Genomic DNA, 16,942 nt, shown 5'->3' on the forward strand with positions numbered 1-16,942 from the left:
AGTCCACCCTAATCTGCTGTGTGGTCAGCGGTAGTTTTACTCACTATACTAATCCGATCCCTGCATAATCAGTCCAACAAAACAACCATAATTTGGTCTTTTTTATCAAGTTGATTAAGCCACAATCCTTAAAACGTCATGAGCCATTATGAGGGGTTGGTGTAGTGTAGGGTTAACACTGCTGCCCATAACACCACACACCAGGGAATCGTACAGGGTTGTATTGTTTTCTTAGATATTTATGGAAACATTGTTTTCATCAATATTTCTTCAGTATTGATAATGATGGAACGTTGCTTGTGTCTTCAGCTAATGTTGGAAGACTTGGAATGATTTTTGATTCTACACCTACTCTTCATCCTTTATATGCACGTCCACTCTATGACAATTTAGACCTTTGGCCGTCTCTTCTCTTAGCACTCGCTCAAACACTTTAGAAATGCAATCGGTAGCATCCAAGTTAGATTAGTGCAGCGTTCCTCTAACTGTCATTCCAGCCAAAACCCCAAACAGGTTACAGTACAAGGTGATTCAAAAAGATTCATCTGATTTCAAAGCACCATATTTCTCCAACCGTGAGGCACAGAGGAACCAATCACAATCCAACTGAAAAAGGGACTCATAGAGTTTCTGACTGCCAGTGGAAGATGGCTCCCTTCAGCCTAAGAGGAGATGAGACCCCTGAGCAGAAAGCATTACTGAGACCTTGTACAATTACATAATAAACTTTAAGCTCATTTAAACCATTTACAGTTCACTGCATTGATCTGTAATGATTTACAAGAGAAATAAATCATTTTGAAATCGGATCAATCTTTTTGAATCACACTGTGTTTTAGAGAATGCATCAGAAAGGGACGTAACTTAGTCTAAAAGAACTGACCATGTCACCCTCATTCTCCAGAGCCTTCAGCGGCTGCTGTTTGATACCATTAATCAATAATAAAACAGTATTTCTCTATGGTCTCTAAACCTCTCACAACTTTAATTTAGCTTAGATTCTTTAAGTCAAATTCATCACGAGACAGAATGGATGCAATGAATCAATTTATTTGATTAGAACATTAGAGAACAATTAGACTTTTGATTGGTTTAGACTGTTTACTTTTCTTGATCTTTTCCACAAACAGGCTCGATCATTTCATCTTGTTTTAATAATCAATCATGTTGATATGCTGATTTTATTTCCGTGTCTGTTCTCTCTCTCCCTTTGGTCCAGGTTCCACGCTTGGCTGAAAGAAGTGGAGAGAAAAGTCTTAAGTAAGAACTGGAATATAATCCAGAATCAATTCCAGCAACACAGAAAATCCCTCTAACTCACCTGCAGTGGGCAGTAGGGAGGGGCACATGATTCTCCATACAAACTGCACTCCATTATCTGAAACACATTAAAAATCATTCCTAAAGCTCACCTTTACAGTTCCCTTCTCTCTTTTAGCGTTTTTGTTCTAGATCTTATGTTGGCTGTGAGTTTCAGCTTCTTCAGTCATCAGTAACTCCTCTGAACAATCAATCACTGCTTTAATGAACTTTAATATACAGACAGTGATACAGCAGCACTTTGACCATGAGGATAAACTCATTCCAGTTAAATCTCAGACACACCTCGCGTCTTGTCTCTTGGTCAAAGGTTGACATCAGCACCCAGATCATCTTGGTCATTGCTGCCTCAGGAGTGATGTCATATCCAGAAATAACATGTGCCTTCGTCAAAATCTGGCATGAGTTGGAGAAAGGAGAGCTGTAAGACATCTTCCTCTATCTTTACAGGAACTTTAACGTAAATGTAACATGTAAATATCATTCAGCATTAATGGTGCCTTCACAGATGTGCAGGTCACCCATGCCATGTGCACTAATGCCCCCCTATACCATCATGAATACTGGCTTTTGAACTGTGCACTGATAACAAGCTGAGTGGTCTTTAGCCCGGAGGACACAGTGTCCATGATTTCCAAAACAAATTTCAAATGTTGATTTGTCAGACCACAGAACACTTTCCCACTTCCCCATGAATATATTTTACTTAATACGATACACCGGTTCCACATAAATATCTTTTACGTGTTCCATATTAATGTATTGTACATTATGCATTACACTGGCTCCACATGAATATGTTTTATTCATGTGGAGCCGATGTAAACCTTTGAATTAAGTAAAGTCAGTGCATTTTTGATGTGGTACAGTTGTAATAATACCCTGGTGCTGTAGTGTGAGATACTGGTGCTGCTGTTCTGATCTACTCAACCTTCAGCCTTCAGCTCACCAGTGCCAGTACCTCAGTGTAGAGCACTAACTCCTGTGAAGTACTGTGTTAGTGTAGAACCTGTGGCATTTAAAGTCCATGAGGAGAGCAGCTCAGTGAAAGATGGAAGGAGGGACAGAAACTCAAACGACAGTGAAAACTAAAAAGGTTCCTGATGGTGAAACCCCTTCACTTGCTGTGCTGAGTGGTACCTCAGATGCAGCATAGATGGGTAAGACGGTGCCTCGATACACCTGAGTACAGTTCAGCATCAGAACACCACTTTCATAAGCTTCAATCAGACGATCTCCTAGCCATTTAAAATTTGGAACGTTCCCACAGCCGTACGTCTCCAGGATGACACCGTCAGCTCCGTCCAGAATGCCTCGGACCTGGACAGCAGGCAAAAAACACAATACATACGTTTGTTAAATACGGCTTTAGGGCATCTGAACTGCTGAAAAACATATTTAACTTCAGTATATTTACATTTTTTATCATTTTACTACTTTATCACCACTATTATTGTCTTTGTGTTGTTATTTTCTATTTATTAATTTATAGTTTTATTTGATTGATTTGTTAATCATACTTGTCTTTTCATTTGTGTACTGATTTGCTCACTTGGTTTTCTTCACTGCACTTTTACTATCATAGATTTATATTTATTCAATATTATTTATCATTTTTCTTTTTCAGATTTTTATATTTATTATTCACATTATGTGTGAGGGTCTCCCTCAATGTACCTCGAGGTTAAATAAAGGTTGATGGATTGATTTATGTTATTATGGTAACATTTATACACTCATTGTGAGTGACTCCACCGTTGGAGCCATACTTGGGTTCCGTAGATTAAGCTGCCAGCTTTATTTTACACAGATAAATTACCAAACAGATTTCAGTGAAGGGGTAGAACTAATGCTGACAGCTGCATTAGTCATTTTCCAAGGCTGTGTCTGAATTATATTTAACTTACGTAGTTTTCTGTGATGCCTGGGAAAAATCTCAGGATCCTCACTTCTGGTCTTCTTTCCAGTGTGAACGTCTTGCTCTTTAAGGAGGAATGGAATATGGGCTCCACCATCTTATGTTCAAATACTGAAGAAGTAAAGAGATGAATTAGTTTTCCACCTGTGTACATACAGCACTGCACCATAGTACATTCATAAACACTTATATATTTAGTTTTTGTTAATGACAGTCTTAATCCAGACATGATTAAATATGGCAAACGATTTACACAATAAGACACAGGAAAGTCTATTACATGTTTAGTAATTACATTGATGACACTAAATAGACTCATTAGTCCATAATTAAAGTTTAACTGAGGTCTGGAAAACAGTAAAGCCGCTTGGTATTTACGTTTGATGGTGGTTTCCAGGCTGGCGAGAGGGAACACATCAGGACTGTCAAACACACTGAAGGAATCACAGTCAAACTTCACCACTCGGTTGCCCTGGTACAGTTTGTTCAGGTCATAAAGCATCACCTGTAAGTAGACAATGGAGATCAAAACCATGGATACTGTGTAGATTCGAATGTGCTGCTTCAAATATATCAAATATTGATATTTACTATGCGTTTTTGTGAGGACGTCCCTCAGAAAAACATGGATAAACATTGATTTTCTAGCAATGACAGAACTAGCAAAAAATAATAAAGATAAATGTTATGCAGAAGCAGTTATTAAAGGATCTAAATAATAAACAATTATGTATAGATGCATAATAACATAAATGCATAGTTCAAACAGAATGTAATGTAAAACAAACTAAGATGAATGTTCTGTTCTTCAGCTGACCTGATGCAGCATTGGTCTGTCACAAAAGTACCCAGCCATGAGCATCGAACCAATAAAGTTATCCAGACCGTCAGTTCGAGGATGGAAGATGGGCATCTACAGATACAGTGGAAGAGGAGGAGGAATCATAATTATCCAGGCAGATTCACTCGAAAGAGGCCTGAATAATCTGTAATAACTCTCGCTAGGATGCAACAATCTGAACGAAGCAAGATGAAGTATATGGAGCTTCGAACAAGCCGGGATGCCCTTGCGTTGGAGCAATGAGGCAGGCGCCGGACAGCCACCACGACGTTTAACCTCTATTTGCAACGTCCAGGTGCTTAACCCCCGTTCTGCCATGTGTCTGGCAGAAAACGGAGATCACTTCCAGCATCGCATGCAATGCAATCGATTACACACACGTCAAGGTATGTACAATAATTTTTTTGGTTCAGATTGATTCATCCTAACAGGAGTTACATATATATTATACGAGTTATATTCGGGGCGTCTTTCGAGTGAATTTTCCTGTATAGCAGTTATTTCTGGCTCATAGCTCCCTAAAACAAGTGGAATGTGCAAATGGTAAAGATATTTTGTCATGAATCAAATTTGATTAATCATTTTTGTTGTGGTTGTTGTGTGTACTTTCTTATTTTTGCCCAACTATGTACAACACATTTCCAAAAAAATTGGGACACTGTGCAGAATGTAAATAAAAAGAAGATGCAATGATATGCAGATCATGTAGACCATATTTTTAAAGGAAAATACTACAAAGAGAACATATCAAATGTTGAAACTGAGAAATTTTATTGATTTTTGAAAAATATATGCCCATTTTGAATTTGATGCCAGCAACACGTTCCAAAAAAGTTGGGACGGGGGCCTGTTTACCGCTGTGGTACTACCTCTTCTTTAACAACTCTCTGTAAGCGTTTGGGAACTGAGGAGACACTGCTGTAGTTTAGAAAGTGAAATGTTTTCCTGTTCTTGTTTGATACAGGATTTCAGCTGCTCATCAGTTCAGGGGCTCATTTGTCATATTTTTCATTTCATAATGCGCCAAATGTTTTCAGTGGTGACAGATCTGGACTGCAGGCAGGTCAGTTTAGCACCCAGACTCTTTTAATACAGAGCAATGCTGTTGTAATACATGCAGAATGTGGTTTTACATTGTCTTGCTGAAATAATCAAGGCCTTCCCTGAAAAAGACGTCGTCTGGATGGCAGCATATGTTGCCAAAACATGTATGTATCATTCAGCATTAATGGTGCCTTCATAGATGAGCACGTCACCCATGCCATGTGCACTAATGCCCCCCTACACCATCATGAATACTGGCTTTTGAACTGTGCACTGATAAGAAGCTGAGTGGTCTGAGTGACCACAGGACACATTTCCACTTCCCCTCAGTCCATTTTAAATGAGCTCAGGCCCAGAGAAGGTGGCAGCGTTTCTGAATCCTGTTTATATCTGGCTTTATCTCTAGTGTTTTAGAGTTTTAACGTGCATTTATGGATGCAACGCCAAACTGTGTCCACAGACAGTGGTTTTCAGAAGTGTTTCTGAGCCCATGCAGTGATTTCCACTACAGAATCATGTCTGTTTTTAATGCAGTGCTGACTGAGGGCCCAAAGATCACGGCCAGCTAATGCTGGTTTTTGGCCTTGTCCCTTACATACAGAGATTTCTCCAGATTCTCTGAGTCTTTTAATGATATTATGTAGCGTAGATGATGAAAAGCAGAAGTTCTTTACTATTCCATGTTGAGAAACGTTATTCTTGAATTGTTGCACTATTTGATGGTGCAGTCTTTCACAGAGTGGTGAACCCCTCCTCATCTTTACTTCTGAAAGACTCCGCCCCTCTGGGATGCTCTTTTATACCCAATCGTGTTACTGACCTGTTGCCAATTAACCACCAGGTGTTTTTTTAGCATTTCACAACTTTACCAGCCTTTTCTTCTCCCGTCCCAACTTTTTTGGAACGTGTTGTTGGCATCAAATTCAAAATGGGCAAATATTTTCCAAAAATTTCATATTTTTAATATTTCATGTGTTGTCTTTGTACTATTTTCAATGAAATATATGGTTTAAATGATTTGCACATCATTGCATTTTATTTTTATTTACATTTTGCACAGCGTCCCAACTTTTTTGGAAATGGGGTTGTAATTTTATAGCACTTATTTCTGGCTCGTAGCGGCCTAAAACAAGTGGAACTTTTAATCCCTGCCAGATCAGTGTAGAAGAGATATTTTGTCATGAATCAAATTTGATGAAAAGTTATTGCTGTGGTTGTTGTGTGTACATTCATATTTTTGCCCAATTATGTAATTATTTGCATGATAAAAAGTGTAAAATGATTTATATGACATATCAGTTGGTAAATGTGTAGGAAATGTGACCTGAGCTCCAGTCACGATCACAGGCTTGTTGATTTCCCCCAAAATAAAGGACAGAGCAGAGGAGGTGAAGGCCATGGTGTCTGTTCCATGGATAATAACAAACCCATCGTACTTCTCCATGTGCTCCTATAAATGAGTCATAAGAAAGAGAGAAAGAAAAGGAGCAAAAGGGAGAAAAACTTAGATTTGACTAAACGATTATAGTTCATGCAGAATAGTGAACAATTATTTCTTGTATTTTACCTTAATTCTTTTAGCCATGATCCCCCAGTCTTCAGGGGTCACATTTGAGGAGTCGATCGGTGGTTTTAGGCCGTCCATTTCATAAAGAACCTTGTACTGGTTTCCTTTGGCTTTAGGGTCATCATCAGCCAACTGGTGACTGAGAAAACAATGGAACATGGTGACCTTAAATGAAAGTTCACTACAGTAAGTACCTGGTATTGAACGTGTAAATATGTAGTACCTGCAAGTAATTTTCTGGTACATACTTTACAATTACATACCAAGTGTGTATGAAGAATTATTTGTTTTTTTTATGTATTTGTGGTATGCAGTACATAACACACAGTGATCATAACCATACACAGTGTTCACAACCATACATAGTGTTTACAACCTTACACAGTGTTCATAACCATACAATGCTAATAACCATACACAGTGTTTATAACAATACACAGTGTTTATAACCATACATAATGTTTATAACCATACATAGTGATCATAAAGCCATACACAGCGTTCATAACCATACACAGTCTTATGGATCAGTAGGTTAACAAACAAGGCTAAAACGTAAATGGTGTCTATACTGTAGTGTAAAACATGGATGAAAACAACTCACAGGGTTAAATTAAGTAAAAATGGAAGTGTATTGCACTAATATAAGCTAACCAGTGAAACAAGACGGTCAATACAGAGAAAACCTGCATAATATATATAAATATAACGAATGATTACTGTACTAAATCCAAAGAACAGACAGCAGAGTTCAGCAATTATTCAACTCAGAGTTCAGAACAGAGTCTAACGAGTGGGGATTACATCACACGCAGCGATGAGACGTCCGAAAACCCAGAAGATGTGGACTGGAGTTCTGGATTGAACTGTATCGGCCTGTACTCAGTTATATTCAGTAATTCGTCAATAACAGCCGATCCAGTGCAGTCCAGTACTCCAGTCCTTCTTTAGGTCTTCCTGTGTCTCATTGCAGTGAAGACATATGGATGATGCATCACTGGCCTGTTAGCTTCTGCAGCTAGACTAGTTAGGCCAGAAACCTACTTCACGCAAGTATACAAATGCAGATGTATTGAGCTATGCAGACACTGTTTTGCACCTCATTGCATTCTAAATGTGTCACAACACAATTCATAACACAACGAAAGCACGAGCTGCATTCTGAGCGTTACAGTAAGGGGCACTACAACGACAGCCAAGCCTGACCAGACTGACTCGTACCGTCAGACTGCTGTCATCATCTGTCATCAGCATACAATCAGTTAGACAAGTCCTCGCAAAAATTGTTTGTTAACATATTGTAGCGTCGGCGCAGAAGAAGAACTGGACATTACTTGTTCAGGCAAATGCTCTTTAACTTTAATAGGGGTCACAAAGAGTGACTTTAACAAAGAGTAGAGAACTGCCCAGCCCAGCACTACCCCAACATGACACAGGGAGGGGGCAAAACAGGAGGACAAGACACACGAGGAGGGCAGATTAGATTAGGCTAGGTTTCTACATTTCAAAACAATCGTTGATTATTCATCTGTCACTAAATAAATCATACCTTTTATTAATGCATATGTAACGATTATATGTTATTAACAAAATATCACATAATGATTAAACTGATGTTTATTAGGGCCTGTTATTAAAGTGTTACTAAAGATGAATATGCAGAAAAGGACCTTATCCTCATTGTTAAGTATGGTAGAGGATCTTTGATGTTTTGGGCTGTTTTTTCTCCAAAGGCCCTGAGAACCTTGTTACAACACATGACATCATGGGCTCCAAGAAGAACCAGGAGATTTTAAATTAAAATCTGGCTGCTTCTGCTAAAAAGCTGAAACTGAGTCATGGTTGGATCTTCCAGCACGACAACAATCCAAAATTTACGTTCAGATTCACACAAAAATGGTTCAGTGACCACAGAATTAATCTGTCAACATGGCCACCCCAGCCCCACTTTATATTGTGTAGTTACATATTAACAACACATGCAATACCAACATAACTACTAGTGTAATAGGGTGTAATAGGGTCATATGCTGTTTTTCCAACAACGCTTTTCTGATTGTAGCTGATGTAGAAGTACCTACATTATGAAAGTACAGGAAACACCAACTTCCCTAAACATCAGCTGACTGTATGTGTGTATTAGTTTATCATATTATAACACAAATATTCCACAGTATTTGTGATATACACTTTAAAATGAGGGGGCAGTTCCAGTGTAGTTGTTATGTTAACACAGTGAATTTACAGCTAATCCACACACAGTTTTAGGGGTATTATAGAACCAAACACTGTCAGGCAAAAACCTTATATTTCCATTTTTATTGTTTCTTATTTATTTATTTATTTATTTATTTATTGCATGATTTGAAAACTCTAATTACCCTTTGCATTGAATTAAAATTTCATGGTGAACGGACCAACGGAACCAGTCCAAATTTTTGGAGATAGAAGGTTTTATTTCACTGGCTGTGACATTTTAATGAATTATATAAAAGTCATTTTCAAAGCGGTGCTGTTTCTGTGTTATACAGTCACATTTCACAGTAGTTTAAAGCTGGAACTTTGGTTATCATGTCACAGAACAAGTGTCCCACTGCAGCTAGATAAATGTTCGCTGGTGTTTCCTGTGCAGATACAGTATAACTAGTAGAGTTATTACAGGTAATTACACACCTGTTACAATCAGAACAGTCTTATTAGAAAAACAGCAGTTCATAGAAATGTTATTACCCTTAACTTGTTACAACATGTAATTACATGAGTCATAACTGAAACTGATACATATGAATATTTTTATAATCCGTCTGTTACAGTGAATCATCACCATCACCAGTAGTTACACTGTATTGTTAATGAATAATTACACAGTTATTAAGGACACAGTGTAAAGTGGGACCACCGTCACAGCCTAAGCCCCACTAAAAACCTGTGAGGAGGAAAGTCCTAAAGAGAGGATCTAGAACCCTGGAGGAGGATCTGAGAGGAGTAGGAGTGCTCTCACACTGCTCACTCTAATCTCTGATCTCACCACACTTTATAAGAGAAAACTCAGAGCTGCTATGTTGGCAAATGGAGGGGTGCCATTAATTGTGACGTGGTTTTGTAAAAATATTTTTTGGGGCTGGGGTTTGTTTTCTCAGGGTAAATGTACTTCAACTAAAGATGGATTTTTTCTCATTTTTCTAATTCAGAATGCGTTTGAGATAATTAACCACAAAAATAAGCTTTTAAAATAAGTTTTAACTCACTATAGTGTGATGAGACCGTCCGGGTTGATGATGCGTTTCCTGACAGCCTCCTCTGATTCTCCTGGTTTCCTCTCGTAAAGGATGGTGTGGCGAATGATGAAGTCTTTGATGACATCCAGGCTCTGTGGAACGAGCTTCCCTTCATATGAAAATAGTGATGTTTAAACATGAATTGATCGGTTTTGGACAAAATCCACAATTTAAGTGAAATATATAATATGACTCGAGGAAAAGTAGAAAGTCTCTGTACAAAAGTACCGTGTCTGCTTTTAAATGGGTTCAAATATCAAAATAAAAGTCCTGTGAGTTAATCTATTACAGCTGTAGTTTTTAAAACTCTTAGATTGTCAGAGTTTGTATGATTGGTTTGTTTGGATTTGAGACATCGTGTATATTTCAGTGTAATGAGAAACACACATTTGTACAGAAAGAGTAAAAATGTAGATATTTTACTGTGAAATGCAAATAGTTTAGTGAAGTACAGATTCTTGAACAAAGGTACTTAAGTATGTTGTTTATTCTGTCCACCACTGGAATTAATGCACATTTCTGCAGACACTCAGACGAAGACTTGAGCTCACACATTCCAGAGACTAAATAAATGATTTACTTACCATCATCATCTTTTTTCATTCCAAAAGTTCCTCCAGTGTAGAGAACATACACCTTTCTCTCTACAGCCATGGTCCAAAAATGGTACAATAGCTCTACAGATAATTTACTACAATGAAATGATATAAAGGTTACAGTAAACTGATTTGAAAATGACACAGTTGTGAATAAGAGTGAGATTAAGACCAAACAGTAGTTGTTATTCGTGTTCAATTCAGAGTCGAGTAAGAACCTCTTTCAGGTAACTTTCTGTCTTTCATCATATCCTTATTTTACATTTTAGAAGAAACTTTCATTTTAAAAATGTATTTTCTATTCAGTTTCCTTGCTTAGAAAAATAATAAAAGAATAAATGAAGTAAATTGAGATTATCTCACATAATTGCACAGTACAGAAATATGAAATATGCACAAGAAAAATAAATGTTAATACTTGTACCTGTGTTCTTGGTCACACGTAGAACTAAGTGGTGTTAATGGGCTGGGTTGGGGTTTAAATATCAGTCTGTAGCTCCACCTTTATAAAAAAAAATCAGAGGGTGACCAATGAACAGAGACTCTGTAGGAGTTAAAGGGGATTTTTTTTTTTTAATTCTGCTTAATCCAATCACAGATAAGTAAACAATGTCACACAGAAGAGAGAAACTCAGGCTCAGATTTCTTTACAGTGGAAAATCTGAAATAATACGTTTTCTTTGGGGACTATTTTGCCTCACAGCGCCCTGCATGTATCCCTCCACCATGAATGGAGTTTAAGTTCTCTAAACTATCATAAAACAGTGTCTCAGTCATCAGGCAGTGAATTCATGACCATTTCACGTAGGAACTTTCTGTATAAAACAGATTTCTTTAGAACTCAGACGTCTAAGATAAGTTCTAACAAGAGGGTAGCGGCAGGGTCACGATGATGAGTCAAACTGTTACCGGTGCCTTTTCAGCTCCATAAACCTGCTTGGCTGGAGCCAAAGTGATGCAAGCGGTCGTAGAGCTGGGTAACATCAGCAGGTAAAGTCCTTCACAGGGTTTGATCCACAGTCCTCCAAGGAAAAAGATGAGGGATGATACTGTAGTGAGTTCAGAAGATGGGGCACATATTTGGGTTCATTTTCCCCAGCGTTATTTTCTGGGTTTATTTCTGGAAGGATTCCAATCTAATCCAATTGGTCAGTCTATCACAAGTGAGATGCAACGTGGCTCAGAGTGAATTGTTAGAAAAAAATCATTTCATGTTTGAAGCAAAGCTGGGGTCAAGTACAACCTTAAATACAGCTCAACAGTTTGTGTGGAAACACAAAGTCCTTTTCAACAGAAACAATACCGTCAAAGCAGTGATCAGTGTCTGCTGAATAAGCCAACACTTCAACCTTTTAAAATCTCAGGGTTATGACATGCAAAGACTTACTATTGAGGACCTACAGGGACTTCAGTGCACACTAATGGAGCTATTCATAGGTTATAGAAGAGTGTAATAAAATTTTGGGCCCACTGGCAGGCCCATAGCTTGGTAAAGGGTTAATGGGGATTTGTTTCCCATGATGAGCATCAATCACAGTAGAAATTTCCCCCAGAAATCAAAGTGTATGTATAAGTACAAGATCAGATGCTGAAAGAGCAAATTACAAACAAGCAAACAAAAAACACTAGCGCTATAGTGACTAGAGAAAAGTCTAAAATCAGTGCTGGGAGATGCAAAAGAACAGGAACATCCAGTCTCATAATCATGAGGCTCCCAAACTTATAAAACACTTCAAAGGTTTTCTGGTTCCTGGGAAGCTGCACCAGCTGTTATTTGGTAGAGAAATGTACCCACATCCTGCTCGACCTGGTTGGAGTAAAACCTGAAAGAAAGAGAACGATATTGCAACACGGAAAAGGTTCTGAGAGATGTTGTGGGATAAAGAATGACTCCCTTTTTTAAAAATAAGGAAACTGGAGGTGTTTGACAGTAAAGGAGTCTATTACTTCACGTATTCCTGTTATATAAAAATGCATCGTTCTGTTTTGAAATGTTTTACTGATGAAATGAGCTTCTTTCATTCACTGTACAAATTGCCAAATCTACCTAAATCAGAAAATAATGTGTTAACCAACAGTTCAACTGGTTTACAGTTTTTCTCACCTGCTTTTGTCAATCCAGAAGCCATAATTTAACAGTTAATACATGATACTAATCAGATTCACAAAACACTAAACACACAAGACAACAGCCAGCTTTTCCATTAAACACTACAGCTGACTATCAGGAGAATCAGATCCTTTAATCGGCCACTGAACACAGACCAAACAAACACTAAATACATGGTTCAGTTTCGTAAGTTCCAGCTTTCGTTAGTGCTGTAGGTCTGAGCTGAACTATCTGCTGATACATTACTGTAAACAGGTTTAGAATTTAGAAAGGGTAAGAATTTCATGTTTCTTTTCATCCATTCATTATGAAATTTACACACAATGTAAAGAGCAACAGGCAAATTATGTCAAAAATGAAAAATGACAAATAGAAATACAAGGTTTTGTTGTTCATGGTCATTGTTTATCAGGATATCTAGAAATAATGAAAATATGGTAGCATTTTATTTGAAAGTCAGTAATAAGCAGGTAATAATATGGTAATACTATAGTAACAAGTTGTACTAACCTTTTTTAACAATTACATGTTAAAAAAGTACACTTAAAGAAGAAATAAGGATAAAGAAGAAGTCATTTTTCCCATCCTTCAGATGTTTGCTGCATAATAAAGTTATTTTGTTAACAGGTAACTTTAAAAGAGCATACTTACCTCATTTAATGCTGAGTAACTAGACTGTCTGTAGGTGGAGCTACATGTAAAATAACAGAACAACCATGAGCAATTATAATGCAGTGATTTAGTCATAATGTCTGTGCAGTTACCCACGTTGTTCTAAAAAAAATTGTCATTACCTGATATGAGATGCATAAACTGCCATTCAGTTTCACTGTAATTACAGTCTGTAACTGTCACACTGCACCTGACCATTTAAATGCACAGCAGGCAAGAAACTGAATTAAATGAAATTATGTATGTAATTTGTAGGTTAATACAACTTATCATTTTATCACTTTTTACTGACCTTATTATGTATTAATAACTCAAATATTGGAATGTAATGTTTAGTTTAGTACAAGTTGTTACCATAAAATTCCCATATCATTACCCACTTATTCCCAGTCTGTAAAATGCTATCATAATGTCTTTAGCTTACATATTTTCAGGCAGTATACCAATATTACTCTTTATACTAAGGAGTTATGTTTGTTGTTTTGGTGGGGAGCCCACCTTAAAGCTATTATCTACCTAGTAATGCCACTGTATGAGCTATTAAGCACTGTATGGTCTTTTATTTATGGTATTTTCCCTTTAGCCAGAGCCACGTACACTCTCTAAAATGGCTATGAGGGCTGACATATGCACAGTGTGGCCAGAAATGCTGCTGACTTCTCTGCTAGGAAACATTCTGCACATGTTACAGCAGCATGGCTGGGTAATCAGAGAGTGCGAGTGCTAGACTGACCTGATAGTCCAGAACTGTCTCCCCATAACATGAAAACATTATGAAGGGCAAAATATGGAACAAAGACCCCGTTTGGTTACACAGCTGAAGACTTATAACAGAAGAAAATTCCACTTTCTAAACCGGACCAGTTTGTGTCTTCAGTCCCCAAACGAGTATTTAGTGCTGTTAATGGAAAGGTGACGGAAAACAGGGGTAAACATGCTCCTGTCCTAACTTTTCTGGAACGTGTTGAAGGCATCATATTCAGAAAGAACACATAACAGAAGGTATCTTGGCTTATCCTGGGACTTAGGTGGACATGTTAAAACATGACACAACAGTCATGAAAGTCATATCAGACGGCAGTGAGTGAGATCTGAGAGCCTTTATGTACCCAAGAAGTTCAAGAAAAAGTATATTTTTCTTCCACAGAAATGTTTCCTTCAAAAGAAACATTTGCTTTACTTTGAAGTTGGGCGTGCTGATGTCAGAATCACGGAAGACTGTTATTACACAGTTATTACAAGATCTATTTTGCAAGGGGCATCAAAACAGGTTACGCAGGTGATGCAGGAAACTGAAATCCCAGAGTTGTTAATTCATAATGAAATATTTATAACACAACAATACAAGGAATAAAACTTTGTTTAGATGTATTTGACTTTTGATTTGTATTTTTATTGATCTGAATAAAAACCTTGTGTCTGTACATCTCACTGCACCTGACTATTTAAAAAAAGCATAACAGGTAAAAACAGATTAGAAATAAGGGGATTTTACATTGTACAGCACATTTCAGCAGAACTAATTAGTAGTAAAAATGATCACTTTACTGAGAGGGATACAAAGTAGTAAATGAAGATGAACAATGAATCAGTAGCTTCATTAACTGGTAACTAATGGCACTAACTCATGTTACTACATTATACGAGTAAACTCATTGATTGGTTCATTATCAGTGTAATAAACAGCAGTTAAGGCACAGTTTAATAAGCCATCATCTAATAAATAAATCAATTGCTAATTACTTTCTAGTACATAATCAGTAACTAAATAATTACTAATGCTTAATGAACTGCTAACTGTTAAATAAATACTGGATATTTAATTACTTATTAGAATAAAATGATCAACTACTTTGCAAGCCTTTGTGTGAAGTGTTAGCAGTTAATCTAAAAGTCAAAGTGAGCTTTATCTTCATTTCGTCTCATCATAAATGTGTTGAGAGAGAAACAAAATACAGTTTCTTCATGACACAGATCGACATTTAACACATAACAGCAGCAGAGAGGCAGTAAACACACTAAATACACACTCTACAAACACTACAATTCTTCTCTAAATATACAGTTACTTAGCAATAGCAATATCAATTAGCTATAGTTTTTTCATGCAAACACAAAGAATAATAAAGCTGCAGACAAAGTATGGATTAAAGTGACTGCGCATATAAAGTGAGTGAAGTTTCACAGTAAAGTGGCTGAGAGTGGAAGTTAAAGTGCAGCAGATAAAGTGAGAAGTAAGGCTGAGGTAGCAGTTCAGTGAGAATGTTTAAAGGTCCATCAGGTAGATCTGCTCAGCAGTCTGACTGCCTGCTGAAGGACACTGTTCATGATTCTGGAGGACCTGACCCCGAAGCTCTGCAGCCTTCTTGACATGTCCGTGTGATGGATGAGAGGGATCCATCCTGATGCTGCACTCCTTACTTTTAAATCGTTTGGTGTAGGTGTCCTTAATGGCAGGGAAGCTCGACCCAGTGATGGACTGGGCAGTCTTCACTACCTGCTGCAGGGCTTTCCTGTCTGTGATGGAGCAGTTTCCATATCTGACCACAAGTCAGGATGTTCTCTATGATACCAGACAGTGAGGCTGCAGTTATTCATCATGAAACTACCCCATGTGAAAAAATACAAAAGAGATGATGTTGATCGCTTTTTGACATATATAGATATCAGTCTAGAAGGGTTTTAAAACAATTTCTAAAGTTCTCAGACATCACCAAACCACAGTGAGAGCCATTATCTACAAATTAAGAATCCTAGGAACATTGGTGAACCTTGCTGGGAGTGGTCAGCCTGCAGGAATAAAATGTTCCAGGAGAAAATCCAAGGAGCAGCAGGACTCTCTAGGTTAAGGTCAATGTTCATAACTCTAGAAGAAGCAGACTGGGCATAAGTGACATTCATGGAAGAGCAGCAACGGTCTCGAGCAGAAAACAATTCTTGTTATGCATTTGCAAAAAGAGGAAAAAAAAAGAAAATTATGTATAAAAATGATTATATATATAAATCAATAAATTAACAAAAAAATAAGAAAAAATCTCTAAGCCTTTTGAGATGATGTTCTATGGACAGACCAGACTGAGATGTAAATTTAGGATGTAAACTGAATTCTGTGTCCCCCAGTAGGAACATCTCACCATCATTCAGACACGTCAGTGGTGGGATGGTGTGGGGATGTTTGACTGCCTCTGGACCTGGACAGGACTCAGTTACTGAAGGAACCAGTCTTGTTGGTTGCAGATGTTGGTTGCAGTTATTGCTGCTAAAGGACACAAAACAGGAACATTTTTTTTTCACATGGGTGATTCACAAAACATTGTTTGTATAATAAATTAGATCATTTAATTTAATGAAATATATGTTTTAAAATGTTCTCTTTGTTTAATATTACATACAAATATGCAATAATAACGAAAATCAGGAAGGGGCAATTACTTTTTCACTGCCCTTTAGCAGCCATGGAGCAAAAGTAAACCTTAGTGTGGAGTCAGAGCAGCAGGATGAGGGGATGTAAAAGAACGAGAAACAAAAAAGAAAATCTGTTTTTTTCTTTGAAAACGTGCACAACACCCACATGGCAGCATGCTGTGTTACTCTTG

General features: G+C 37.5%; 1 protein-coding gene across 1 annotated transcript; it reads right to left on the reverse strand.

Annotated features, from left to right (window-relative positions):
* Positions 1 to 1,047: 1,047 nt before the first annotated feature.
* On the reverse strand, positions 1,048 to 10,720 carry LOC118805170 (L-asparaginase 1-like). The gene is made up of 11 exons (XM_036565785.1): positions 10,553 to 10,720; positions 9,939 to 10,077; positions 6,691 to 6,829; positions 6,448 to 6,573; positions 4,056 to 4,151; positions 3,617 to 3,743; positions 3,228 to 3,349; positions 2,461 to 2,640; positions 1,606 to 1,716; positions 1,322 to 1,378; positions 1,048 to 1,232 (listed from the first exon to the last, which is right to left on the reverse strand). Exons 1-11 carry the CDS (start codon positions 10,620 to 10,622, stop codon positions 1,182 to 1,184), a joined length of 1,218 nt encoding a protein of 405 aa, XP_036421678.1. The 5' UTR covers positions 10,623 to 10,720; the 3' UTR covers positions 1,048 to 1,181.
* Between the last annotated feature and the right edge of the window lie 6,222 nt (positions 10,721 to 16,942).

Source organism: Colossoma macropomum, unplaced genomic scaffold (assembly GCF_904425465.1).
Source record: "Colossoma macropomum unplaced genomic scaffold, Colossoma_macropomum, whole genome shotgun sequence".
In the NCBI taxonomy this organism is placed as follows: domain Eukaryota; kingdom Metazoa; phylum Chordata; class Actinopteri; order Characiformes; family Serrasalmidae; genus Colossoma; species Colossoma macropomum.